The sequence below is a fragment of the Vigna angularis genome, chromosome 6 (assembly GCF_016808095.1).
Source record: "Vigna angularis cultivar LongXiaoDou No.4 chromosome 6, ASM1680809v1, whole genome shotgun sequence".
NCBI lineage: Eukaryota > Viridiplantae > Streptophyta > Magnoliopsida > Fabales > Fabaceae > Vigna > Vigna angularis.
The window spans coordinates 35,857,944-35,885,479 of record NC_068975.1 but is presented as its reverse complement, the minus strand read 5'-3'; the positions used below and the strand labels follow the sequence as shown (position 1 = coordinate 35,885,479).

Below are 27,536 nucleotides of genomic sequence, written 5' to 3'. Positions count from 1 at the left end.
CTTCCCAAAGATTTCCTCTCACTACAATTCTTTTTTCTTTATTATTTATATTTCTGTAAGCATCACAAACACTCAGCATACGATTGAAAAGTAAAGTTTGTATACAAAATGTGATAGTGCTAATATTTTGTTTACAAGAAGTTGCTCTACCCAAAGAATATTGAATATTATGTTAAGCATGCAGCTGACAAAACACATGTATACAGTCTTAGTTTTGGCTCTTCTGGCTATTGTATAGTACCTGCTTGCTGAAGTGTTGGAGATATGGTTGTTTTTAATTCAGCACTTTTTTCTTAAAGTAACGTCTAATCTATAGAGGGAAAGCTGACATGCATACCATAGCAATAATAGAAACTCATATAACTTAAAAAATAGTTATGACGTACTTGCTAATAAAGTCAAAGCTAGCTCAATTAAGAAATTTAAACTGTCAATCAATAATAAAAATTAGGAAAATGTTACAGGGATCAACACCACGGATCCGTATCAAGGTATCCCAGAAAAACAATTTGGGGGACATGTGATAAAATCAATCGACTTTTTGGCTGATTTAATTAATCGTTGATGATCTGTGTATCTGATCACATTACATGAACTCATTCACATCTAAAATATCTGGGATTTCAAATTTCAACATGCTGCTACTGTCATAGCTCTGGTCTCTCTCGTCTTCTGTGTTGCTCCCGTTGATTATCGTGGAGTTTGAGTTCAAGGGTGTGGGGCTTGACGAAGGCGTGGATAGAACTGAAGCGAAGCTGAAGTTCTGATTGCTGTTATTGGAATGGAAAGTTGAAGGTTCGGACAAGGGAGGATACACGAGATCTTGAGCATCAGAACTATAATAATTATAGCCTGATAACTGAGGGACATAGTCATCTGTTAAAGTGCTTAAAGCAACCCCATCTTTGTGCCAATCACTTATTATCTGATCATCATGGGAATGTTGTTGGTAAGTGAAGTCTGTGAAACTTGATGATGGATACGGGTCCACATTATGGGGCTCAACCAACTGTGGTTGAGAGAGAGGCAATGAAACACGAGGGGTGCCGAACACGGGGGTGCTGCATGCAGGCACCTCTTGAACTGGATCTTGAAATTGTGCCAAGTGTGGAACATGATTCTGAACCTGTGGATCGCAAAGCTGGTTCTGTTGACCCTTTGGAGCACAGATTTCAAGGTGTTTGTGTTGCTGTGAGGAGGAGAAGAGTGAAGAAGCCAACCTTAAAAGCTCGGGGTTCACCATAGAAGGCTGCATGCCAAGGAGCATTTGTGATGAACCATAGAAAGATGCGTTTAGAATGGAAGAGATGTCCAATAGATCAAGTCGAGGACTGTGTGTGACAGGGTCGATTCCCATCCTCAGAAGCCTTTTTCTAATGTGTGTGTTCCAATAGTTCTTGATTTCATTGTCTGTTCTTCCGGGTAAGCGAGAAGCAATTGCAGACCACCTACACAATAAGAAACGTTATAAAATATTTAAGGAACAGTAAGCGTTGTTTGTCTCTTATTAAATAATTTTGAGTAAAAACTCAGAGAAGAGACAAGAACTGACTTGTTGCCAAGAATGCTATGTAGCTGAATTATGGTCTCTTCCTCCTCAAACGAAAACCGACCTCGCTTTATGTCTGGTCGGAGATAGTTTGTCCAACGAAGACGGCAACTCTTTCCACATCTCTGCAACCCTATTCAATAAATAACACCAAACTCGTCAGTTGAAACTCACATAATTAGATTTAAAAAAAAAAACATTTATTTAAATGCAGTTTTTTTATTTTGTTTAATTCGGTGAGATACCAGCATTCTTTGGGAGTGTCCTCCAGTTGCCATATCCATGTTTCTGAATGTAATCAAGGAGTTTCTGATCCTCCTCAGTGGTCCATGGTCCTTTCTTGAGGCCATTCTTTTCGCAACAAGGTGATCTCCCCATTTTAGAAGGTGAATGGTTGAAGGTGACGACGAGAGACAGAGGAGGAAATATATGAGACGTGAGAGAATAGGGAAAGAGAGAGGGAGGAAAAAACGGAGTTATGATAGTAGGGTCCGTAGTGGGACGTAGTAGTAGTTTTGTGGTATAAATAGAAAGAAAGTGAAGATTAAGAAACAAGGGAAGTCAAATTGATTCGGTGCCGTCCTCCTGTTATCCCTCTGGGCATTGGCTACGTGTCTCATCTAATCTATGAATTTTTTTTCCCTATTCTTAATGTTATTACAGAAAAAACCATTTCAATTATATCACTATACGTTAATCTATTTGTACGTAGGTTTGAGGTTGAAGTTGGAGTTTAATTACGTCAACTTCTTACTTATACTATAATTTAAACTGGATTAGCATGAAATGACAAGGAAGAAAGTAAACAGATTTGTGTGTTTGTGAATGTAAAATTGTATTAAAAAAGTGATTAAGATTAAGATTGAGTGAAGTGTGAAGGCATATGATTTTCCGGGAGTGTGACTCCTGAAAGTTTCTGGATTGATATTAGCTGTAATTAAAAGGAGACGCCACGTGTCTCTCTCTCTCTCTCTCTCTCTCTCTCTCTCTCTCTCTCTCTCTCTCTCTCTCTCTCTCTCTCTCTCTCTCTCTCTCTCTCTCTCTCTCTCTCTCTCTCTCTCTCTCTCTCTCTCTCTCTCTCTCTCTCTCTCTCTCTCTCTCTCTCTCTCTCTCTCTCTCTCTCTCTCTCTCTCTCTCTCTCTCTCTCTCTCTCTCTCTCTCTCTCTCTCTCTCTCTCTCTCTCTCTCTCTCTCTCTCTCTCTCTCTCTCTCTCTCTCTCTCTCTCTCTCTCTCTCTCTCTCTCTCTCTCTCTCTCTCTCTCTCTCTCTCTCTCTCTCTCTCTCTCTCTCTCTCTCTCTCTCTGTATTATTACAGTACAGGAGTAGACGGCGTTGGTTTTGTTGTTTTATCCATGCATACACATACCTTTTCTTTTCTTCCTTTTCCCTGAAGCAAGCCTTTTATGTTGAATGCTATGCTTAGCTTATCTGGAAAACACATACACACATACATGTTTCCGATTAATTGGTTTTCTATTCACCATTTTCACCTCTAGCTGCAAACCATGACCTGCATCACTTACTTCTATATCATTGGCTAAAGTGCTTATTTGGTCTTTGTGCAACTTCTCTCTAAAAAATTGATTTTTTTTTTGTTATCACATAATATGGTTCGGTTTATTTCTCTTTATTTAAAAAAAAAACGTGTTTCGATAAAATAAGCTTATTTTATTTTTTTTGTTTATGCAATTTTAAAAAAATTGGTAAAATATTATTATGTGAAGTGGAAGTTATTACAAATACGAGAAATACGCATATATCTCACTCGCTTTCATTGCATCGTGCCTTTCATGAACATATGTTTGAATTTAAAACAATTATTCGTTAAATAGATTGAAAAGTTTTGACATATATATAGTCTTATAGTTATAATTCTCAGACAACAATATCTCAAAAAACTTATTAAAAATTAAAGAAAAAGGAGAAATAAAAATGAAAATAATTTGATGAAACATGTACTGTTATAATCAGCATCTTAAATGTGTGTACATAATAAATGCAAAGAAGGTTGAGGATGAGCATTTAATAGACACCGTGGCAATAATAGAGTTCGGTGTTGCCTTAATTTAAAATACTATATACTCCTCCCAAACATTTATTAGGCATGATATGGGATAAGAGCTATTTTATTATTTTAAATTATTCTGGAAAAGCAACTTCTTTTATTATTTTCTTCTGTTTTTATTATATATATATATATATATATATATATATATATATATATATATATATATATATATATATATATATATATATATATATATATATATATATATATATATTACACCTCTTATCACCCACCCTCCGCAATACGTCATCGTTCTGATACGGTTCCCTCTGAAAATCATATTTAAGATTTTATTTATTTATTTATTGGGTGATCAATTGTAAGAAAATCGGGTGAAGAACACTATTAATTTGCTTATTTTCTCCTTTGTTGTCAAAGTGAACTTTGAAAAGTTTATTGACTTCTGTTTATGGTAGTGGCACTCTTTCTAATCCAAACTACTAATTTCAATTCATTTCAGTTTCTCAGCTGCTGAAGCTGTTTAGGTCACATGCAAAGCTTACTTTTTTATGATAAGAGAGTAAAAAAACGCAAGAAAAGTATCAATTCGTTAATATGCATCTCATATATCATATTATTGCATTTATTTTATAGGGTAAGTTGGAAAGATGTCTTAAAAAAATTTGTACTATATGTGATAAAAGATATTTAAGGCCCTAGATGTAGTAAGTTTTTATGATATCATAAGATAAAAAAGTTTGGTCAAATATATGTTGGCTGACCAAAATTCTTTACTCTTTTAAATATATTTTCATCATCTGTGTTTAAATGTACTCGATTCTTATATATAGTCTTGCATCAAGACAATTTGGTAGAATACATATCAGCAATCATAATCAGTAACTAAAAAATGTTGACTGAGTTGGTTAGTTTAAAATTATATAAAGATATAATTAAGCATATAAATTAATCAAACCAAGGTAATTAATCACTTGGATCAAATCTATCTAAATAAAAAGCCCATAAACGTAATATAAATATGATGTATTTGATTGATTTGAACATCAAAGTATCCTTTACAAATACAACTTTTGTTTAATCGAAAAGAATAAATATTTATGAAATATTCTTAAAATGTTTGAAATATTTGCAAAATATATTTGAGTCCGTATAAATAAATTATAAAGAAAGTTATTATCTCTATCGAATATATGTGTGGGACGTAAACCTATGATTGGCTAAAGTTTAATATTTTATTATTATTATTGTATTGAATCTCCTTGACAAGAGATAACTACCATTCACGAACAAAGAGTTCAAGAGTTCCCTATGTTGAAACATACAATAAAACTCTGCAAGTGAAAAAGAAAAGACCTTTACCTTTTTTTTAAAAAAAAAGTCTATTTAACAGATTTAGCAAAACGGTCATGGTTTTTTAAATAGAGTTTTGAGTCCCTCAAAAGATTATTTTAATTTCAATCTTAAAATTTATGTTGATTTTATAATATAAAAAACTTACATTTCTACTATTCCAAATAAATAATAAAAATTTAAAAGACACTGTATTATAAGTTTACTAATGACATCAAAAAGAAATTGGAATGATAATGGTAAAATAACTCCAAACTACTCACTCTCTCAGTGGCTTAAAACAAATCAGTTTGCAAAAGTTGTTTATCTAATGATTGAGGCAAGTGACGTAAGATTTGGTAACAGTGTCGTCAAAGAAATATGAGATCAAATTTCCGTAAGTGGAAACACATCCCTTGGCACAAAATTTAATATAAGAAAATGTCTTTTTAATAAATTTTTTGACAAATTTTTTTGATAATTTTTTTAGTAATAACTTATGTAATAATATATAATTGATTAGTTTCAAATATATGAATCAATAAAATTAAAATATTATGTCCTCGTCTATTTACATGTCATGAATTTTATGAGATAAGGTTGATTATCTTATAAATAGATATAAGTTTTATTTTATAAGTGTGGGTATCAAGTAATAGAATTTTTTTAAATGAAAATCATAAAATTAAATACAAACACATTCTAGATTTAAGGTGAATTTTATATTAATGAATATTAACAAAATTATTGTAGAAAATGTGAGAAAATCTCAATCATATGTTAACAATATTTTTAATATGGGCAGCATATTTACTCTTTTGATCACATTCTCCTCTTTCACCTAATACACGTTAAATATATATAAAATTGATGTTCTTCGTACATGTTTGCTGGAAAGAAAAATGACGATGAACAAAATGGTGAGATAGATATTGATAGTTTTGTTTTTAGTCATAGTTTTCAAGATGCATGAATGGAAAAGATTGTAAGGTGTGAAATTACCATTGGTTACTTTGGTCTCACCCAACTCTGCCTAATGCGAACAAGCTACAAAGTCAAACGTTAATTTAATCTTCCACTCAGATTTTCTCCGATCATTTGTTTCCCTTTATGTTTTCTTTAACAGTTGAGAAAATGTTCAAACTTTCGTATTAAACTATTCTTAAAAATCTCACAGTGTGGGAGCCATTGCTAAACTATGCATATGTTTATTAATTCAAACCTAACTTCTCTGCAATCTACAAAAGATCATGATACGTCGATCAAGCTTTCGTGCTTCACGACATGCAACGAAATCATAACATAGTTTATTATTAAACGCATCCAATTTATACTGTTCCCTATTTGTGGCATGCATAGACATATATGGTTATTTAATTTGAGGATCCGCAAGAAGGTGTCCACGTGTAGAGAAGAAGTATTCGTGTACAGAAATTTGGTGACTGCTGTCTGAGAATTTGCTAATTATTTGTTATGAGCTGTTCAATAGCTTCAACAAACTTTGATAATTATTTCTTGGTTTGAAAGGCATTATTTGCAGATACGAGATCCGAAGCTTGCGCAAATAAAGAGGTAGCACTAATATTTTAAGGTAATGAGTAAGATTTTTTAATTAGCATAGGAAGCTAGGAGGTTCTTAAATAATTGATTAGGATGGAATATGATTGGCAGAAGATAAGCAAGCAGTGGTGAGAAAATGGTAGTATGCTAGATTGCTACTTCAATTTATAATAAATAACACCTGGATGAAGCTCGAGAACTTTCCTGCATGGATTAGGGTTTTTAATATATGAAAGCTTCTACATCTTATTATAATGAAATAGGTGTAGCATTAGTGAATGCTTGAAGATAAAATAATTGTTAGAAAGTTTTTACGTCCACTAAATATGATACTAATTTATAGTATGTAAAAAATATGTAAACTTCATTTTTAATATCAATTTTATAGAATTAAGTTAAATTTAAAATTGATTTTTTAATATAATACCATAATAATAAATATAATTTATTATAATAATATGTTATTTCACTATTAATAATGTTTAGTTCTATATTCAATTTTATATATAAGTATCTACAAATCTTTCATGTCTAACAAGTGAGATGACACTACACTTAACTCAACGCCACAGATTTTGAAAGAAAATTGTACGTAGCTCATTCATCCCTTCTGGTCAAACATGTATACTATAGGTAATAAATACCACAGTTTGTATTCTATATAGGTAACATCCTTGGTTAGGTGCATATAAAGCATTGCAATGCTTAGGTAAAACACTTCTGGTCAATTTTGGGGTGGAAACCAGAAGATTTAAGTAAGTGATAACTAGTTAATATATTGATATACAAGATTAAATAATTTAATCGTGATCGAACGAATATTAATAAAATAATTAAAAGTAATAACTATAACTAAATCGTATACAAATATAATACTATGCTTTTATAAACACTAAACTAAAAATAAAGCAGTAATTTATGAACTTTTGATGTTTAAGACATACACAACTATCTAGATCAAATATAATAATACAATAACAAATTTACATATAAAATTGAAAGAAAATGATATATAGTATAGATTTTTTTACTGTGAGTATATCTCAATCATATACAAATGGATTGTGTTCTTTTGTCAACTTTTTTTGCTGGTTTTCTGATTTTTCTTTATCAATTTTTCTGAAAGTTAACTTTTTTATTTATTTGGACGACATATTGGACTTATTCAATGATTTTTGTGAGTTAAAAATCATACTTTGAGGTAACAGTTGTTATTACTGAGATTTGACGTGTTAATACTATTATCAACCGTACTGTTAGTTAGTGCATAGGAGTTTTTTAATAAAAAAAATTGTTGAAGATTTTCTAAGTAAAATTTCAAAGAGAGATGAATCATAATAGATAAACATAAAAAATTATATATTTTTTTAGCCAAAATTTTCCTCATATATTTTTTATTAATTTCCTTACAATAATCCTAAAAGGATAACACTAATATATTATCAGAATACATCATTTCTGCAAAAAAAAGATTCGACCTTTAAATCAATAAAAAAAAATTGATCTTTATGAATAAAATTATATGAGAGAATTGTGTATATTTTTTTTATAAATCCTATATATATTTCTTAATAAAATACTGTGTATTTATATGATTTTTGAATTCTATAGGATTTATTATAAAAACTAATAATATCAATAAATATAATAACTTAATATGTTAAATTAGTATAATAATAAGAATAACCCAATATCTTACCTGATTAATCACATATTTATTGATATATGATATTAAAATAAATTAAAACGTAATTAAATTACCAAAATTTAATCACATATTTTCTTAATATATGATAATTACACTAACCAATATCTTTTAAAATATTAATTATTTAACTACTTTAGATTAATAATATCAAATGAGTTTTGTTGGATCATATTCCTTGATATATTTGTTGAGTCAATTACATTCAATAGTCAAAATAAAGTATCCTGGGTCAAATATAAATTTTATACATTAATCAACAACAAAAAATTACAAGGAGGTTTAAAATAATTATTGTAAAAATTAATAAATTTATCACAGCTTTACGAAAAATCAATGTAAAAAATTCTAACAACATCAGTACACGTACAATTTTCATATAAATCATTTCAGAAATAATTGGGATGAACAATTCCCCAAACATCAAACTCCTGCAGTCTGATAGATAATCTGCAAAACCTGGTTATGTATATGGCCGTTGGTGACAAGGATACCGTCGGAAGGATATATAATCCGCCGGCCATCACGATCCGCTGCCAGATCTATTTCACTGCCGTTCCAGTCTGTTACCTGATCAAATTTGAAAAAATTGAATATTATCATCAAATGAGAAATAGAGAAAAGGTGATGCATTAAAGGGTCAAAATATGAAAATCGTATACAAGTGCCTGTGAATTATAAATTTGCTAAATAACTTTTAAGGCATTTCATAAAATCCAAAACTGGAAAATGTAATAAGATTAAGAGTAAAAGATTTCGAGTTCGACCGCTGGGTTCAAGCACCACACCACATTATCAATAAGATAATTAATTCTTTCAATAAGAAATCAACAATGCCATGCATCAAATACCAATAAACGCCTTTTAAATTAGATGAAAAGGGAAATATATGTAAATTACCTGCCATCATTTATACGGGGCACAACAATCATCTAGAGTAGTAATAGTTCTCAGGGTAAATATTTGGCAGAAATTATTATGCATGACTTTAACTTACATGTCTAAAAGGGAAATAAATGAGCAAGAAATTATTATAGTCTCACATCCTACATGCATAAATGAAAAGGTTAAAGGACAGAGAGAAAGAATATGAAGCTAGGAAGGCTGCCTTCATTAATGAAACGAGTTGCAATTAACAGAAATCCATAGCCACCACAAAAACTTTGTATGCGTAGTGGGTAGAGGAGGGGGGCATACAACATGATGCTTAAGCCTGGCCTCAGTCAATTGCTGACAGTACATTAGTGTATGTCAGTAGTATCGTAATGCACGATGTTCGAGAAAAGGTGCAAAATTACTACAGCAATATTTTACTGCACTGTTAAGAAAATGAAAACAAGAGTTTTGCACATCAAACTTCTGATTTTTCGAATTTACCACTACTTAGTAGTACATTTTGATATTTATTTGGTATGACATATCTATCTAATAAGGTTCAAAACATTAATGAAGAACTAAGTCAAATGCTCGCTAAGGTGAGAGAAAGATGAAAAATTTTAAGTTCAATATTCAAGAGATCACTCAAACAAAGTCAATTGTTCCTCCAAGCGAGTCGCTCTATTTGAAGAATACTAGGCTTACTTAAGCGAGTAACCCCCAAAGAGGCAACATATTTTAGGAAAAGATGTCTCACTTAAGCGAGACTTAACTCTCGTTTAAGCGAGAGATATAAACTAGGGCCCAACAAATTTCTCCTACATGAATCCCAAGGTTTTCCATAAAAAATCTACCATAACTCATCAAATTTCTTTATCTATGATAGTTATGAGCGGCTAATCATCCATTAATGAGTTGGATGTAGCTAAACTAGAACTTATGTAACTTCCTAGTTAAAGTTTCAGCTTTTATTCCTTTATATATTTTTTCTGCGTATAACGCTTGTATGAGATTGACCACCTTGCACTTATTCTTTTGGGAGTTAATAATTGACATCTTTAAACTTGGAATCCGGAAAGATCACCTAATACTAAGGATACGTTAATCTTAATTAGACATTTTAAATCTTTGATCTATAAAGTTGATTACTTAATTTAAATTTACAAGGACTTGTGACTACTAGTGATTTAGGTTCATTAGCTTGAAGAATTAAGATTTGGATATTGTGTGAGCGGATGATATAATTTAAATATAAATAGATGGATAATTGATGGATTGCAGGAGGGATAGTTTACTTAGTTCCAACTCTGACTTCTCACCCATTTTTCACGACTCCATACCTTGCCCACCAGTTGTTCCATAAAATCACAAATTTTTTTATTTCAATTATTATTCATAGCAACTTATTTTCTCTCAAACTTGAATACACATACTTCCTTTTACACAACTACCGCACTGACGAAAAATCCTTAATAATGCTATTCCGAAATCATAATCAAAGCATAAATAAAAAGGCATGAACACTCCAGGACTTTTGAGAGGTCTAGGTCTCTCCCAATCCCTGTACAAATTCCCACACAACCACTGAGGGATTCAAATATTGAGTAGTGGTGACAAAATTCATATATAAATTTAATTTGTAGCATTAAAAAGTGCAAAGACTGAAAGTTGAAATTGATTAAAATAAAAATGGAAGCACAATGAAAAAGTTTTTCTATTAACAAAGTTTTGATTTTTAATATTTTTTTAAACTTAATCTACATTATCTGTTTTAAAAAGAAGCATATAAAAAATATAAAAGTGCGATTCAAATTTAAAAGTTAAAGGGAATCAAGAAAAACAGATAAAAAAATACAATGATGAAACATACAAGAAAATGTGGAAATCAATCCTAATAGATCATCTAACATACTCTAACATTTTAAGAAATGTTTTTCATTTATTTTAGCAAACAAAAATGATAGGGAAAAGAAATACCTTTCCCCCTGCTTCGTGAACGCATATAATGCCAGCTGCATGATCCCAGGCCTACACAAGACCAGATAAAAAATGTATCACTGAATAAATTATCCGACCAGCTACAAACCTAAAAATTTATAGGATACCATTATAACGGGCTTCTGCTTTGCTCGAAGAATGAAAATAGATGCTCTGCCAGAGGCCACCATCAAATACTTGCATAAGCTGCATTGGTCCACAACAAATCAAGAAATGGGCAATTGAAACAAAGAAAGGGTGAAAAATCAATAAATCTAACAAATATTGCCAATTTAACTCCATCAGATGATTCTATCAACAAATTACAATATAGTAATCACAGTTAAATGAATTAGTAATTACTATTCAGAGCAACAACTCCTCTGTTCAGCCCTCAGATATAAGATATTAACAAAGAGTTCCTTTCAAAAGCACACTGCAAAAATTTAACTTAAAAAAACCTCACGAAATTTAAGCAGTAAAAATAGAATAAGAAATAACACAAGTTAACAATTGCTTTAGATTTTACCAGCTACTCCACGCATCACTACTACATAGAAACATCAATAGTTAAAGAAGTTTTGATTGCATGTAATCAAGTAAAAAGTATATGGATAATATTGCTGAGACCTTCCACAACATGCCCGCAAAAGATGGATTTGGTTGCTGCCTACGTTATCAGCATCGCTTGCTGCCTTAAATAAAGGAGACAGTGGCAGTGCTTCCCATTTTTCACTGTCTGAAATACAAAAGCGTGCTTTATGTATTACGTCAGACCCATCAACAAAACATCTGGTCCACACATCAGGTGATTTCAGTTGGCTATTCAAACTTTTCCTCCATGTTCCACAGCCTTTATGGGCAATCATTACAGTTCCTGATCCATTAAGAGAATCCCACTCCTCGTCAATCTCAGCAGAGGATTTCTCAGATAAATCTTCCTTCCAGGTAGGACAGCCCATAACACCAATGACAACCTCTCCCTCAACCACCAGAGCCAAACCAACCTGTATATTTTGGAAACTAGTTGGGTTAAGATAATATGAAAATTGGATAAACATGAGACACTGAACCAAATATCACTCAACAAAAATTCCTTATATAAAGATATACACATGCAGCTTATCTATACCAGTTACCTGAGATCAATGTGCACCACAATTCAAGCACTATCACAAGGTTAACTCTACAACAAAAGGCTATTCCAGATGGAAATCTATAGGATATGTCTCTCATGCATTATCAAAAAGAAACTCAAACAGTATAACCTACATTATAACTTACCACATAAAAGGCTTTGCCAGCCTTTAGAAAACCACGCGTGCCATCAATTGGGTCAAGCAGCTGCATTATTCAATGAATTTACCATAAGTTATAATAGGAAAAATCAAACACGAGAAGTAAATATATAAAAATTCCAATATCAACCTTTAAATAGATAAGGTCCCAGCGACCAACAGAAGTGAACTTGTAAAAGTATGTAATTTTCATAAAACAGAAAAAATAATTACCACCATTTTTTTATATTCAGGAACACAATGTGAACAAATGTGTCATACAACAACATAAAAAATGAAGTCATGGATCAAATTTTTAGGAAGATATCTGCATCACTTCACAGCATTTAATATAACTGCTTAGATTGCCCACCCAATATGTGGCTGGCTTTGGTCCAAATATAAAAGCTTCCTTGCTTCCTCTATCAATTGCTTCTAGTACATCATCTTGTGTCAATGATTTACAGGTGGAGCTATCTGTAGCAGTTATTGTATCAAACACGGTACCTGCTAAATTTCTTGATCGCAAGAAAGCAGAGTCCTCCTCGGCCACCAAAGGTATAGAAGGGAACAACTTATCTAACTCTGTTTGAATAACCACATATGATAAAACAAAAAAAATTCAATACCATTAAAATAATTACTTCAGATAAATTATTTTCAAGGCTACATGCTAATTATAATACTACGCTAACTACATGAATGCAAGAAAACTATGTTGCAGCAAACTAGTGTTTACAAATACACTTTTGATGGATCACACGTTGTGTTTTTAATGGTATTCCAAACGGAAAAAATCGCACATTACCTTCAACTTGTTTAAAAAGTGTTTATCTAAAACTTGTTCCTAATGCCCTCGTTTCCGTGCAAATCCACTCATTGTGCGTGCAATGGGCCTTGCACACATCATGAAAAAATTTAGTTCGTGTACTCGGCTTTTTTATACTACATCACATTGGCCAGAAATTATGAGCATCGATCAGATTTCATTGGCATTTTTCAAGTTTTACTGAGCTGAGTCCTTTAGAAAAAGATGTTCATCATATTGTTGTAATGTCCCTAGATAAAAGAGCAATTTATGTAGAACTGTAATAGACCATTTTAATCAAAATTCGTTACACTTACGCCACGGTGGCTTCATTATACAGCATCACAATTCAGAAATATGACTTTTTACACTGGACACAAAGTTAATACCCAAACTTATGAGAGCCTGAACTCCAAAATCTGCAACAGTCACGGGAGTCTGGTCATTTTTCTCAATAACCTTCCCATCAGTTGAGAACAAAGATGATTGCACCTGCAGAAGTCCACCAACACAAATCACATAGCATTCTTCAGTGCTATAAAAAGTAAACAATCAATTTGATTTCTCATCTCGTAGGACATCATATTAGTCGTAGGACATCATATTAGTACCTGTACTAAAGGAAATTATTGAGTGCTAGAAAATATATATCGATAATCAAATTAATCCAAATTTTAAAAAAATTTGTGACTAAAATATAATATCAACTTATATTTAGGAACTAAATAATAGTTTAGAGTTAAGTTCATGGACTTATTTGATATCTGTTGGAGATGAGACATAGAGTAGAAATAAGACATATATAAGTATACATAACTACAAACCTCATCTTATAAATTAGTTTTATAAGGTTGACTTATACTTAAAGCACACTCACAGTATATCCCCTTACAAGTTAAAGTTACCATCTTAAAAATATCTTAAGACATATTTAACATTTTCATAGTTGAAGGGACCAATGTGACTGCTTACTGATGAAAAAGAAATAATGCACATAAAATCTATTTTCGACAGAATCGGTTCTCATGATTCAGCAAGTACACACAAAAAGTAAGTCACAGAAGATTACATGGAGAGTGAAATTGCAAGCCTTCTGGACTACGTCAACAGCAGCTTCAAGTTCTTTGTGGTACTTAGCATTTTGGTGCGGGAGAGGAAGGGTTGCCCTAACGGATTGCAAAAATCGGAGTGAGGCAAATGGAGGATTTCAGAGGAAATGAAAGTTTGTCGTTTTGAGAAGAACAGAAGATACATTACGCTGAAGCTGAATGTGGCAGAGCGACGACGGCGAGTGGCGGCAGCGTCAAAAAATGGGATGGCGGAGACTTGTGAACGGAGGATATCCATTGCCATCGATTCTCGCCGTTGAGGAGGGACGGATGATAAACGTGGATAAGGGGATGAATTGGTGATGAAAATGGAAATAAATTTTTTTTTTTTTATCAAAGCATAAGATATTTTATTTTAGCCTTTAAAAATAATAAATTAAAAACCTTTGGAGGTGTAAATTATTATTTATTTTAATTCAAAATGTAAAATTCAAGCAACTTAAATAAAATATCATTCACACTTTTAAAGACAGAAATATATTAAATAATTAGCTTAATAGTCAAAATAATTATAAGAATATTTCTTTAAAAAAAAACTTTTTAAAACTGTCATTACAGTTTTGATGGCCATATATGGACATAATATAAACAAGGGCTTATAATAATAAAGTAAACCTTTCAAAGAAAACAACGATAACAAAAAAGTAAGAGTGCAATGAATGTTAGTCTTAGAATGAAAATATAAGTACAAATAAATATCCACCTTATGTGATTTTTTAATAAAAAATTATAATATAATTGTTAAATAATAGCTTTTAATTTTAATTATCCATGCAAAGAGCATGATCTAACTATTAATGCACTATTTGATATTTATAATATTGATGTAAAAAAATAAATAAAGAAAACTATCTTGCTTACATAATACTAACAATTGTATTTATAAATATATATATATATATAATTAAGGTTCATAGCATTATTAATTATAATAAACAGGGTTGAATATATGTACGATGTTTGAATTTAGGGTGAAATTAAATTGAATATATTTTGGTCTTAAACTTTAAAAAATAAATATACTTTTTTTAATTTAATAATGTTAATATTTTTTTTAATATTAAATCATGTTCAAAATCGACATATAATTAAAATGTGTAAAATAATTTAACAAAATTAGAATAAAAATATTACATTGATTTAATTTTAAAATTTTAGAAACAAATTAAAGAAATGGATCAATTTCAATTTCACGTTTTAGAAACTAAAAATAAATTTAAATCCAATAAAGACAATATTATGTAACATCATTGATGTATTTATTAAATATGAAAAACTAGTTTACGTTTATAATATTGTTAAATTACACGAAATTGATATTTAAAAGCATATATTTATTTAATTAAATTAATAACATTATTGTATACTATATGCGCTAAATAATATACTTGTAGGATTTCAAATATATATATATATATATATATATATATATATATATATATATATATATATAATATAATATAATGGAACCTCTTAAAGTGTGTCAAATTTTAATTGATAAAAATACTTTCATATTTCATATATTATGATTCCTAAGTTTTAAGATTAAAAGTATTTAAATAATTTTTTATTTTTTTTTATTTTTTATTATAAATTAAAAATAAAAATTATTAAAATATCGTTTAAAGTATGAATAGAAATTTTTTTGTCAAACTAAAATTTGATACATTTTAAACATTACGTAAGTTAGCAAACAGTGTGTATATAATACCGAAATATACATTAAAAATATATTATTTTGTTATTGTATAATATAATATGTAGAAATTGACGAGTATGTATAATAGTTTATTTTTTAATATCCATACACCACTATAATTTTAAATAAATTATCATCACTTTTATAATATATTAAAAGATCTCTATTTTTATTTATTATTGTTGATAAAACATATTGTAAGGTAACTAAATTAAAATTCATGTTAATATAGCATATTTTTCTATTTAATTATATTGTACGTTGTTTTTACTTTACATTGTGGGTTTATAGCATTTTAATGTGTGACTTCGTATCTATTTTCGTATCGTGTCTATTTTTCTATTTAATTATATTGGACGTTGTTTTTACTTTATATTGTGGGTATTCTTATACCATTTTAATGTGTGACTTCATATCTATTTCCGTAACAAGTCTATTTTACTTTTGAATTATATTGTACGTTGTTTTTACTTTATATTGTGGGTATTTTTGTAGCATTTTAATGTGACTTTATATCTATTTCTATAATATGTCTATTTTTCTATTTAATTATACTCTACATTCTTTTATTTATAATTGTATAAACTATATCGCTAGACACTCTGACACGATATAGTTTTTAAATATTGCTATACATCTTTAAAGAAAATGCATGTTCAAATATTTATTTAATTTAGAGGTTAATATTGTTATACATGTTTTTTTTACTCACTCGAACTCCATTTATCATAGGTTTATGGTTTTTTTTCAAATGAAACATGAGACTGAAGTTACTTCAGTGTTTTTAATGTGTCTAATATAGTTTTCTATTCATAGTTTATATATAATTTTTCAAAAACTTCAAAAATAAATTTTTGAAGTTTAAGGTCTCATATATGGAGATCGTGCTCAAGTATCTTTTACTTTGATTATTTAATTCAGAATTTGATATTTTGATTAACATCGAGAAAAAAATAATAATTAAAATATCACTCGACTTAAGACTAAAATATTGACACTAGTTAATGACAAGATTTTAAGATTAATCATCACTTTCTTAAATCCTTCTTTAAAAGTAAACAATTATTTTTCGAAAATGATTTTATATCGTTTAAAAATTGAGATTTAAAACAATTTAAATATATATTTTTTTATTATTTGAAGATATTTTTTAAAGACAGAACAATAATAAAACACATGCTCTAAAATAGACTACATCTCATATGAGAATTAATTGTTCTTACCTATGTCCCAATTTGGAACAATTTGAAATCGAAATAGTTTTATTAAAGTTAACTCGTAATATCATTTGTATCAATAATTCCCAAACTAAAATACTCCTCATAAAAGTCAACGAGAGATTGCATAGAAAAATATCCAATTAATGCAATAATAATTATCGTATTATTATTTCAAAAGAAATAGTATTATTATCTAAATCTACGTGGTGACTAATTGGATAAAACCAGTGACCGTGGAGTTGGCGATAAGCACGGTGGGAGGAGAAGCTAAGAGCGATCAGTTAGAGTTAGAACAACTGACTGGTTTTCCATTTTGACCGTTTCACTCATCAATCCGGATAAAACTAACTTATATAGGATAATTTCTAAATTCCTACGTGGCCTTTCCAATTCCATGAGCGCGACACGTGTCCTCGGCCCACGGACTTTATCTGCCCACAGTTCCTCTCTTTATACCCACAAAAACGTAGCCGGTTGTTTCGACCTTCTCCTCCGGTTGCCCCATGTTTTTGTAGTCCCACATCGGCTATTTTATAAATATCCCTTGAACAAGATAATCTTTTAGAAATCTGAAATTGTTGAAAGTTACAGAAAAGTTGAGATTGTGGAATGAGCTTGAGGTATATGAGCAGGGTGATATACCAGGGTGGGATGAGGGTGTTTCAGGGCATGAAAGAGCAAGGTTCAAAGTGTGACTCAACCATAAAATCTCTCAGGGATTCAAAAAAGGCTTGCTTCTTCTCAACTTCATCATCACCTCCCTTCAAAACTCCCAACAATGACAACCTTAAACAGGCTGAAGACTCTCTCAGAACTGTCATGTATTTGAGCTGCTGGGGTCCCAATTGATCTAAACTTCATCCTTCACTTTTAGATCATGTAAGAGACACCCATGCATGCTTATTTATCAATTACTTATTTTTGTACTCTCAATTTCATGATTTATACCTATCTCTATGTATAAATGTTACAGATAATCAATATATATATACCTGAAGGTGTTTATATTTACATACTCTCAGTTTCTGTAACTTTACTCTGTAAATTGTAAAAGTTTTTGTCAATATTCCATTTAGCAATTTTTTTTTTTCCATTTTTTTGACTCTTCAAATCCTAATCATTTTACATAAATTGTAAACATAGACTTTTTATGCAAAAACTATGAAAACACAAATTTGATTTTTCCCTTGAAAAATTGTAAAAATTAATTCGCAAAAAGACACAAAATGATAGGCCCGCGGCTCTTCAGATGTTTAGACAATGGGCTTTCACAGTTAATTACAAAAGTTAGTTGATAACAATAGTTTTTGTTCAAAACTGGATTGAAAAGTTTGGGAAGTTAGTGAACAAGATATTATTTGATGAAATTAACTAATGAAATAATCTATACATGTGTAAAATAACATCAAAGAATATGTTTGTTTGTTACTGGATATCTTGAATGGCCTTTCATGTTGCAGCTTGAGACATTTATTTTTGTTAAGATTAACATGTACAGTCAAGTTTATAATAAATTCATTTTTTTTGGAAGAGGAAAAAAACAAAAAAAAAATCATCACGATTATTGAGAAATATAACCAAACTTCATCAAAAAGTAATACTGTAAAAATATTAATAGTATTACTTTTTAAATAATGTATAAAAAATAAAATAAAATAAAAATCACGAAAAAGACCGTCACTCCTTAAAAAAGTGAAAAGTTGGAATGAAGAAAAGAAGAAAGAAAAAATTGGGGAATCAAAAGGAGGAAGTGGGTAGCATGGATTAAGAACAGAGTTGCGTTGTTAGAATTAGTTGGCTTTTCCACCGTGAACACCGCAATCGTGGGACCCTCCACTCTCAAAAACTCAACCTTTGATCAACCAAAACCTTTGTCTTTTACGAGGACAAACAAACCCTACATGCAACACATATATACACAGTAAAGAAACGATACTATAGAAGTAATTTTAAAAAACCTTGAATTTTTGCATGTCTTTTGATTTTTCTTGTTTATGTTCGCCAGAATCTCAATAATATTAGTTTTTTAAAATCATATTATAAGTTCTTCTAGAAAAATTCTAAAACATTTTCTAACCCAACATTAAAAAAACAATTCGTCTACATAATCTGCTCGCACTTGGCATGACGAGTCTAACTTCTCGTATAAAAAATCTTAATTTACAGATTTCGTATCCTAATATTGAACATAAAAGAAATATTTAAAATGATAAAGTAAAATGTTTGTGTTTTGGTCTATGGATTTAGGGAGAGGGTCAAAGACGACGTTTACTATATTGTTGCAGAGGAAGATGGTGATTATATTGTGAATGCTTTTGGTTTGGGAGTTAAGTCGGAAGGCATGGGAATAGGTGAAGAAAGACAAGAATCACAATCAGAAGGAAAAGTGTGGAATTTGTTGAAGCTTCCCTTTCGCCATTCAACTGCTTCAACCTCCAATTCCGTTTCTTCCCTCGCCAGATCGCTCCTCCCCACACGACGTCGTCTCAAGCTCGATCCTTCCAACAAGCTCTACTTCCCTTGTATGCATCTTTTTCCGTGTCTGTTTTCATGCGCTGCAATCAATATATAATTGCTTTGCTTGTCATCAAATTCCTGTATCCTGTTTTCAATTGCTATCCACTAGGTGGGATTGAATTCATTGTTCCAAAATTTGAATTTTGTTTTTGGATATTGATAATCACTTGTTTTTAGTAGTTTTGTATCTTCCTAATTATGTATCGTTCCTTTGATTACTAATAATACTTGTATGACAAAATGTAGATACAGTATTTTAGATATTTTTTAATATCAACTATCAGCATAATCATTTAAAACAAGTCTTGTTCTTTTGTTTACCGAGATACAATTCTATTTTAGGTTGAAAAACATCACAGAATAGCAATTCTGAAGTTTTGTCCTTGTACAAATCTATATGATTGCTTGACAGAGTCATTCTTTGTGTTATTACATTTGTTCCTTCAATTGTCTGTTGTCCCGTGTAGATGAACCGGGCAAGCAGGCTAAGAGTGCCATCAGGATTAAAAACACCAGCAAATCCAATGTAGCTTTCAAGGTAATGTACACTCAGATAAAAAATATGCACCTCTTTTGCTATGCTTTCGTTTTGCTTATTGATGTTACAGAGGCAATTTCATCGAGCCTTCCAATCAACTGTGAACTGTCTATTGTGTTGAATATTACTTTGTTGCAAGAGTAGTTCATCTGTAATTCTGAATAAATGCAAGAATTTTCAATTTTTTATCTCTGATTTTGTAACCGTCTATTCTGATAATACTTTATGTTCTTGTTCAACTTATTGTGTATACATAGTTTCAAACAAATGCACCCAAGAGCTGTTTCATGCGCCCTCCAGGGGGCGTACTAACGCCTGGCGAGAGTATAGTAGCGATTGGTAATAATTTATGTTTCATTTCTTCGTGTTCTTTCCCTTGTGTGGAGCATAAAATTGTTTAGAATGCCAAGTGATCTCACTAATCAGTATTTATCTGCTAGTGTTCAAGTTTGTAGAGCCTCCACAGAATAACGAAAAGCCAGAAAAAACTGGACTCAAATTTAAAATCATGAGCATGAAGGTCAAAGGATCAATTGATTATGTGCCTGAAATGGTTAGTTTTTTTGTCATCAGTACAAACTTACGCTCGTCTCCATTTCTAATGGTTGGATTGTTTCTATCTCCCTAGTCTCTCTCCCGTCTTTCGTACACACTATGGAATCTGGACACAATCAAAATAACTTCTGTTGTATGTGCTCGGTTTTTGTCATTATATCAACCGCTATAGTTTTGAATCATGGGTGTTTGCTCATTCTCTAAACAGTTTGGTGAGCTGAAGGATCAAGTAACAGTCGAGCAGATTTTGCAGGTTGTTTTTCTGGATCCAGAGCGTAATAGCCCTGTAAGTGCTGAAATTTAAGTTTTTCACTTCTACTTTGGCTATATTCTCTTACTACATTAGAACTTAAAAGTACAAATAGATGTGAATAAATTATTCTGGATAAGAGTTAATCTTGTTGATTTTAAGAGCATAAAGTGTTGACCTATGATGCATAGATACGGTACATTTATTGGATATGGCAATGCGATTATTCTAAAAATAACAGGTTATGATATGTACAATATACATGTTATAATAAAAAACTAGTATACAAAATTCTATGATCTTCCTTTCTTCCTCTCCTTTTATTCTATCCCACCAAAACACACTATTTTTGAGACAGGAGGTACTCTTTTTTAGTAAAATGTATTTTCTTATTTTGATGTAATGTTTATAAGCTTGCTATGTATGACATATATATTAACTAATTGCTTGCGTATTGTTGTCTTTTCAGGCTTTGGAAAAACTAAGGCTTCATTTAGCTGAGGCTAATGCTGCAGCTGAGGCACGTAAAAGAGCCCCAGAAGATGCAGGCCCTAAGATTCTCGGAGAAGGGCTTGTTATAGACGAATGGGTGAGCATGTTTGCTTAATGAGTTCATTGGAAAAGTTACCTTGCAATATGCCAATTTTTGACAGATGCTTCATATATCTATATCTCTGATTTTGTTTCCAGAAAGAGAGGAGGGAAAGATACCTGGCAAAGCAGCAGGGTGAAATGGTAATGGACTCTATATAGAGAAGTTTGAGTAGGAATTTGCGTTACCGTGGGGAAGATGACATGACATTAGGGAAACAATTATATGTAATCACAAACGTTTGGCTTAGAGAAGATTCATGTGGGTGAATGGCTAGTGTGAAGTGTTCTTTTTCGAAAAACCTATAATTGGAAGAGACCATCCTCTGTATTTATATGCAAACACATGGGTCAGTTCCGGAACCATATTTTGATGGATTGATGTAAAATGACAGTTTCTGTAAGATGGATGTTTTGCTGTCATGACAAGGTTCATGTTATATAAGACAAAAAAACATTAAATGTGGTCCGAAACTGAAATCTGAATGTAAGTATAAAGATTATAGTTACCTCTCATCTTTTAGAAGGAACTTTTTAAAATGGAAATTGAATTAGTTGTGATATAAATTATGTTTATAGTAACCGAATTAACAGTAGAAGTTACCACGTTTTCATAGAAACTCAATTCATTAATTATAAAATATATTTTAACAGAACTTGGATTAATTATGATATAAATTACTCTTTTGAATTGAAACAATACAACGAAAACTAGTTTTAGTTAAAGATAGTTTCATAGAAATTTTTTTTATAAAATTATAGGGTTGTGAAAATGAAACAGGGGATATAATGGGCCAAATGTAAAGTGAAACAGAAAAGGACAAGCCGAACCAAACAAGGGAGTATAATGGGCCAAACCCGTAGAATAAAAATAATGTTTTCTCTTTTTATTATGTGACTTTTTTTTAATGTTTGTGGTTATGGAGAAAATTCAGTATCCCTGTTATATCCATTATTTTAATAACATCACTTCTAATTTATTATGTTTGTTTGCTTAACATTTCTGTAATATAAAACAACCCCATGAACAATTATTAGAGTCTCATAATTGATTAGGATCTATTCTTTTAATTTTTTATAATAAAAAAAATCTCGTTAATAATAATAATAAATAGAATAAAATAATATTAAAGTAAAACATTGTTTTTTTCAGTTAAATATCTTTTTTTTTTCACTTTTTCTATTTATTTTTTTCCTTTCTACTAAAAGGAAGTTTACAGTAAAAAAAAAGGCATAAGAAGATGCAAGAAGGGACGAGTTTGACTAATGAAAGGTGTGAATGAAATGAACAGAGCCCGAAAGTGGGTGCAAAGAAAAACGTATGCAATCATAATTCAACTGTTTTATTGAAAATGACTTTACCCGTTAATTATTCTTATTTTCGCTTTAGCGTTTGGAAGAAGCCAAGACCATAACTTAAAAACACTCACCGAACTTAGCCAATTTTTTTATGTTATCAAGTGGGTCACACCTACCACAATGCACAGTTCTTCAACCGTCAGTTGCTTTGTTTACCATCAGATTCTTTTAGATATATTACAGCACAACATCGAAAGAAAGTTTCAGACATTCAACAAACACAATCAATGAAATCATTCATTGGAGATGAGATCTTGGAAATTGGAAGAAACATGGGTTTTCTGTGCCTTCCTCAACCCAATACTATACTACATTTCTTGATTCACATTTTCACATGTTCTCCATTAATTACTCCTCTTGCATTTGTTGCATATACATGGTATATAATAAATGCCACCCAACACTCTTTTCAGCAATCACGACACAGGCAAGAAGCTTGCTGTTTCCTCCGCTCCTTCAAAGAATCCAAGAGCATTTAGAAACTTGCACTTTCAAAATGTTAGTATTTTCTATAACTCTAGAAGCTAATAGGGGTTAATTAAAAAAAAAAGGCATAAACAGAAAGAGAAGGATGTAGGTTCATTTTGTTGTCTTATCTGAAAGATACCAGGCAACGAGCATGCAAAGAATTGGCGTGTTGTACTTTCTCAATTACCATAAGGAAACTGCAGCAGCATAAAAGACAAACTACCTAAGAGACAAAATAATAAAGATGGGAAAAACTTCATCTATCACTATCTCTTTTCACATAATGCCAGATAGAGAAGACCAAGATAGACACCACTCACATGCTCCTCTTCAAGGATTAACGTCTTTCTCATCTGATCACACACCCTTCACTTGTTATAATATTTTTAGAACACAAACTACTGCAATAACTATGACTAGTAGTTAAGTTCTTAAGTTCTCAACTGTCAAACTAATAATCAGAAAACAACGGCATGATGAGGAAGAAAACTCAGCTTCTGCAACAAATATATCTACAACAAATATATCCTGTTATCACTATTTTTTTGTTACAATCTTAATAAGAATGATGAGCTCTTGTCAATGGCAAAGAATATGAAACAAAGTTGAGAAGAAATTGAGACTAGGAAACCAAATTAGCAGCACTTGGAAAACAATTATGGTGAAAATTTACAGTTAAAAAAGTGAAAATCAAAATTACATTCAAGAGTGCCAGATTCCACTCAACATACTGCGGAACCGGTTTGTGGATAGCTTCCTGACGAGCCTCTTGGCATCGGAAGAAACCTCAGCTTCTGCAAGCCTCTCTATGTTTTTGGCATACCCGGAACTCACAATTTTCTTCCTGCCACTGTTGCAGCTTGTTAGTGACATCAAGATAGAGATCAACAACTTTTTATTACCAGAATTTCCCTCCCCTGGATCCAGCAATTGCAGAAGAAGGGTAATGTTTTGGTCATCCTGCACAAACCTCTTCCTATTTTTAGCCACCGTAACCATGCTAGAGAGTGCCTCTGCTGCCATTTCACGAACTTCAAACGATTCCGCATTTAGAAACTTCACAAGCTCGGCCATGAAGCCGGCATCACCTAATGCCTTCTTGGCCTCCTCCGATGCTTCACACAATCTAAACGCTACCTTCAACCCCAACTCCTGAATTGATACCTCCCCATTTCGAACATAATACATCAACTGATCCACAAAGCCATAACTCAGCAAAAGATTAACACAACTGGACGAAGAAAAACACAAATTCTCAATAGCCCTCATCACAACCTCTCTTGATTTAGACGAGCACGTCCACAATGGATCCAAAACACGCAGAAGAACACGAACCCCTCCTTCTCTAACCACCATCTGCCTAACCAACTCATCACCAGAGGCAATGTTTTGAATCAACTCGATAGAACTAACTTGAACTACTTCATCCTTAGACCTCACAAGCTTCACAAACGTGGAAACCACACCCTCCTCAACCATAAACCTCTTGATTTCCTCAACCCCACAAAGATTCCGCAACACCCCACAAGCAGGACCAATCAATTCTCCTTTACACTCTCCGCTCTCACAAATCCTCAACAAGACTGTTACACCTCCATGAGCTGAAACACTCCAAGCATTATCCGAATTCTCAGTCAGTCTACACAAACATCTCACAGCAGCAATCTTTCCCATTTCACTCCCACATTCCAAAATCCGAATTAAAGGACCAATAACTCCAGCACCAACCAAAACCCCTTTATAATAATCAAAACCCGCAACGACAGAAACAACCTTGGCAGCCTCCTCAACAATCTCAACCTCATCACAACCCAGAAAATCCACCAACAAGTGAACAAACTCAGAAGCCTCAACAACCAATTTCACATACTTATCATCCTCCACAACAACTTCATGCAGGTTCATCAACGCTTGCTTCCTGATACCCAAATCACCAACCTTCATTCGAGTCATTAAATCCCTTAAGTAGAACCTCATGTCATCTTTGCAAGCTCCAAAACCAGGCCTTGAAACCACAACAGCGTAGCCATGCATCGACACACGCTTCTTGAATATCTCGGATAGCTTCTTCACGTGCGCTTCCAACTTCCCCAAAGTCACGTCTAAGTCGCTCTGCATCAAGAGCTTCCCGCTGTAGGACAGATCCAAGCACCGCCTTGCCAGCTCGTGGCACTCCTCCACCGTGCCTGTTACCTCCGGGATCTCGCTTGACAGTGAAGTGGAGTCGCCGGCAACGAATGCCGAACAGAGCTCCTCCAGCCTACTCCGAATAAGTTGCCACTTTCCGGCGAAGACTCTGATGGAGAGAGAGAGGGAGATAAGGGAAGAGATGAGCGTGATAACCCGCCGGTGACCGGAGCCGGCGGTGTCAGCCATTTTAGTTCTCAAAGCAAACTCATTCGGTTTTGTGCGTTGGAATTTCTCAGTAACGATGTCGGAAGAGAGAGAATGTAATATGGTTCTGACTTCAGATCTAAACTTATCCTTAGATTGCAGTTCACAGAAAGTTGGACTCTTCTCTGTTTATTTACTGGAATACCCTTTTGGGCTACTCTGTAAACTGTCTTTTCTTCCTTTTTCTTCAAATATTTTTTTCTTTTTTCTTCTTCTCACTCTCTATATAATGTCTTGATTTGGTGCTTCAGGTGAATTTGTCTTACCGTATCTGATTACTGAAAAAATTAGGACATACGGATCAGCAAAAAGATAAGGGAGGATTACATAACCATAAGAAAATTACTTCATTCAAAAATCTGAGCTAATCATTGAATATATACAATTTTTAATTGTTTTATAACATCACATAACATAATAGTATGCAATTTTATAATAAAGCATAAAACTAAAATAAATAGTTTATTCTTTTAATTATTGAATTTACAGGACTAAGCCAGATTAGTATTTATCTTTTATAATTGCAAAATGCACTTTTTCTAGTAAGTATCTTCTGCATGCCAGTGGAAGTTATTACTTAACGGTTATTTAAGTAAGAGCAGAAGTTATCAGTTTACTGCTACTTTTCTGTAAATATCATAGCAGGAATCATACTTTGCAGGTACTCTCATTGCACCCAGCAGTAACCAAATTAACCTTTTTCTTTTTCTTACTTTTCATGATCCTTCGGAAAATTGGGATTTCGGGTTAGGGAGAGTAATAGTAATCGTAATCCTACAGCTTGATCTCGATATGGAACGGGTTACAAAGTTGGACCCAGAAGTTGTATTTTGAAGCATTTATTCGTATATACTATTAAAGCAACACAACTTCTATGGTATTCAGTTTTATGAATTTACAGTCAAAATTAGTATGAAGAACGTGCTTTTGGCATCAAAATGAAAACCAGTGGTTTTACTTTTACCTTTTTCACACCAAGAACATGATTTGTTGACAGCAGAACATGTTCCCAAAGTCAGATGTATTTGTTATTTAACTAGCTTGTCTTGAATTCATGATTTTGTTCGTTTTTCTGAGACAACGGCAGTGTGACTTAAAATCAAATAAAAGAAGTTATGTATCTTTCTTTAGCCTTGTGGAAGTTAACGAAAGGATTTATTACTATCTTTCTATCAACTACAGAGTTTACATATGATTGAAGTCAAACTCAAACATTTACAATTTAGAACAACGTGTTGTATTTATTCAATTCAAAACATTGATGTACTTAAAAAAATGGACCTAGTTTGGCAGTGGTCCAACTATATCCAGTGCATAGTTTCTGCAATTGCATGAAATAAATTATCAGCATCTTAAATATAGCTTTTACTGCATTGTGATAATAAATTTGTGGAGAAAACAGACCAACTGCTAATCAAATGAAGGAAACTGGAATGAAGGATTAGAACAGTGTTTGAATTATAGTTGAGAGAGAGAGAGAGGGTATGAAGTGTGAATTAATTAATAAAATAAACAGAATAGATGGAAATGCAGATGGACCACAGTGTAATAAGGACATAGCTTTGATTTGGAAAGCAAAAGGCAAAGAAGAAGGGGGAGCTTTCAATGGCCTTGGAATGGGAATGACACGACCACACTGCACACACCCCACCATGTGAAACAATCTCCTTTAGCCTTTGTATTTGCCTTCAGCCACCACTGACCTTTCACATTCAAAGTGGAAGTGA

The 27,536-nt window shown here is 32.0% G+C and overlaps 4 protein-coding genes across 10 annotated transcripts; 1 reads left to right on the top strand and 3 right to left on the bottom strand.

Moving 5' to 3' along the window:
- Positions 1-524: 524 nt before the first annotated feature.
- Positions 525-2,028, bottom strand: LOC108342280 (transcription factor MYB102). Its single transcript, XM_017580031.2, has 3 exons — positions 1,795-2,028; positions 1,553-1,682; positions 525-1,448 (listed from the first exon to the last, which is right to left on the bottom strand). Exons 1-3 carry the CDS (start codon positions 1,925-1,927, stop codon positions 587-589), a joined length of 1,125 nt encoding a protein of 374 aa, XP_017435520.1. The 5' UTR covers positions 1,928-2,028; the 3' UTR covers positions 525-586.
- Positions 2,029-8,543: 6,515 nt separating this feature from the next.
- On the bottom strand, positions 8,544-14,536 carry LOC108341228 (putative PAP-specific phosphatase, mitochondrial). Of its 3 annotated transcripts, XM_017578917.2 has the most exons (10): positions 14,362-14,536; positions 14,179-14,275; positions 13,499-13,601; positions 12,809-12,886; positions 12,675-12,733; positions 12,309-12,368; positions 11,655-12,031; positions 11,153-11,231; positions 11,025-11,075; positions 8,544-8,741 (listed from the first exon to the last, which is right to left on the bottom strand). In XM_017578917.2, exons 1-10 carry the CDS (start codon positions 14,460-14,462, stop codon positions 8,595-8,597), a joined length of 1,152 nt encoding a protein of 383 aa, XP_017434406.1. In that variant the 5' UTR covers positions 14,463-14,536; the 3' UTR covers positions 8,544-8,594. The 3 variants fall into 3 exon arrangements, with proteins under 3 accessions (XP_017434406.1, XP_017434407.1, XP_052734855.1); XM_017578918.2 differs by having other exon boundaries at positions 12,675-12,886; positions 14,362-14,535; XM_052878895.1 differs by lacking the exons at positions 14,179-14,275; positions 14,362-14,536 and having other exon boundaries at positions 12,675-12,886; positions 13,427-13,566.
- Positions 14,537-17,876: 3,340 nt separating this feature from the next.
- On the top strand, positions 17,877-22,010 carry LOC108342378 (vesicle-associated protein 4-2). 3 transcript variants are annotated; one of them, XM_017580145.2, is made up of 8 exons: positions 17,877-18,016; positions 19,385-19,659; positions 20,122-20,192; positions 20,450-20,531; positions 20,633-20,745; positions 20,956-21,033; positions 21,467-21,586; positions 21,688-22,010. In XM_017580145.2, coding segments are annotated over exons 1-8 (804 nt in total). In that variant the 5' UTR covers positions 17,877-18,014; the 3' UTR covers positions 21,751-22,010. The 3 variants fall into 3 exon arrangements, with proteins under 3 accessions (XP_017435634.2, XP_052734854.1, XP_052734853.1); XM_052878893.1 differs by having other exon boundaries at positions 17,878-18,016; positions 19,423-19,659; XM_052878894.1 differs by lacking the exons at positions 20,450-20,531; positions 20,633-20,745.
- A 1,082-nt stretch (positions 22,011-23,092) lies between these two features.
- LOC108343492 (uncharacterized) lies at positions 23,093-25,912 on the bottom strand. Of its 3 annotated transcripts, XR_008249840.1 has the most exons (3): positions 24,116-25,912; positions 23,555-23,612; positions 23,093-23,401 (listed from the first exon to the last, which is right to left on the bottom strand). XR_008249840.1 is itself a non-coding variant. In XM_052878892.1 (2 exons), the coding sequence occupies exon 1, from the start codon at positions 25,789-25,791 to the stop codon at positions 24,118-24,120; it is 1,674 nt and encodes a 557-aa protein (XP_052734852.1). In that variant the 5' UTR covers positions 25,792-25,912; the 3' UTR covers positions 23,096-23,401; positions 24,116-24,117. The 3 variants fall into 3 exon arrangements, 2 of the variants coding, with proteins under 2 accessions (XP_052734852.1, XP_017437294.1); XM_052878892.1 differs by lacking the exon at positions 23,555-23,612 and having other exon boundaries at positions 23,096-23,401; XM_017581805.2 differs by lacking the exon at positions 23,093-23,401 and having other exon boundaries at positions 23,462-23,612.
- Positions 25,913-27,536: the final 1,624 nt, after the last annotated feature.

Coding starts and splice junctions, on each gene's coding strand:
- LOC108342280 (XM_017580031.2), bottom strand. CDS start 1,927: ATGGGGAGATCACCTTGTTGCGAAAAGAATGGCCTCAAGAAAGGACCA. Junction 1,683..1,794: donor GACACTCCCAAAGAATGCTG/GTATCTCACCGA, acceptor TTTATTGAATAG/GGTTGCAGAGATGTGGAAAG. Junction 1,449..1,552: donor CATAGCATTCTTGGCAACAA/GTCAGTTCTTGT, acceptor CTTATTGTGTAG/GTGGTCTGCAATTGCTTCTC.
- LOC108341228 (XM_017578918.2), bottom strand. CDS start 14,462: ATGGCAATGGATATCCTCCGTTCACAAGTCTCCGCCATCCCATTTTTT. Junction 14,276..14,361: donor ACATTCAGCTTCAGCGTAAT/GTATCTTCTGTT, acceptor GCAATCCGTTAG/GGCAACCCTTCCTCTCCCGC. Junction 12,369..12,674: donor CAAAGCCAGCCACATATTGG/GTGGGCAATCTA, acceptor TGAATAATGCAG/CTGCTTGACCCAATTGATGG.
- LOC108342378 (XM_017580145.2), top strand. Junction 19,660..20,121: donor CAACAAGCTCTACTTCCCTT/GTATGCATCTTT, acceptor TGTCCCGTGTAG/ATGAACCGGGCAAGCAGGCT. Junction 20,193..20,449: donor AATCCAATGTAGCTTTCAAG/GTAATGTACACT, acceptor GTGTATACATAG/TTTCAAACAAATGCACCCAA.
- LOC108343492 (XM_052878892.1), bottom strand. CDS start 25,791: ATGGCTGACACCGCCGGCTCCGGTCACCGGCGGGTTATCACGCTCATC.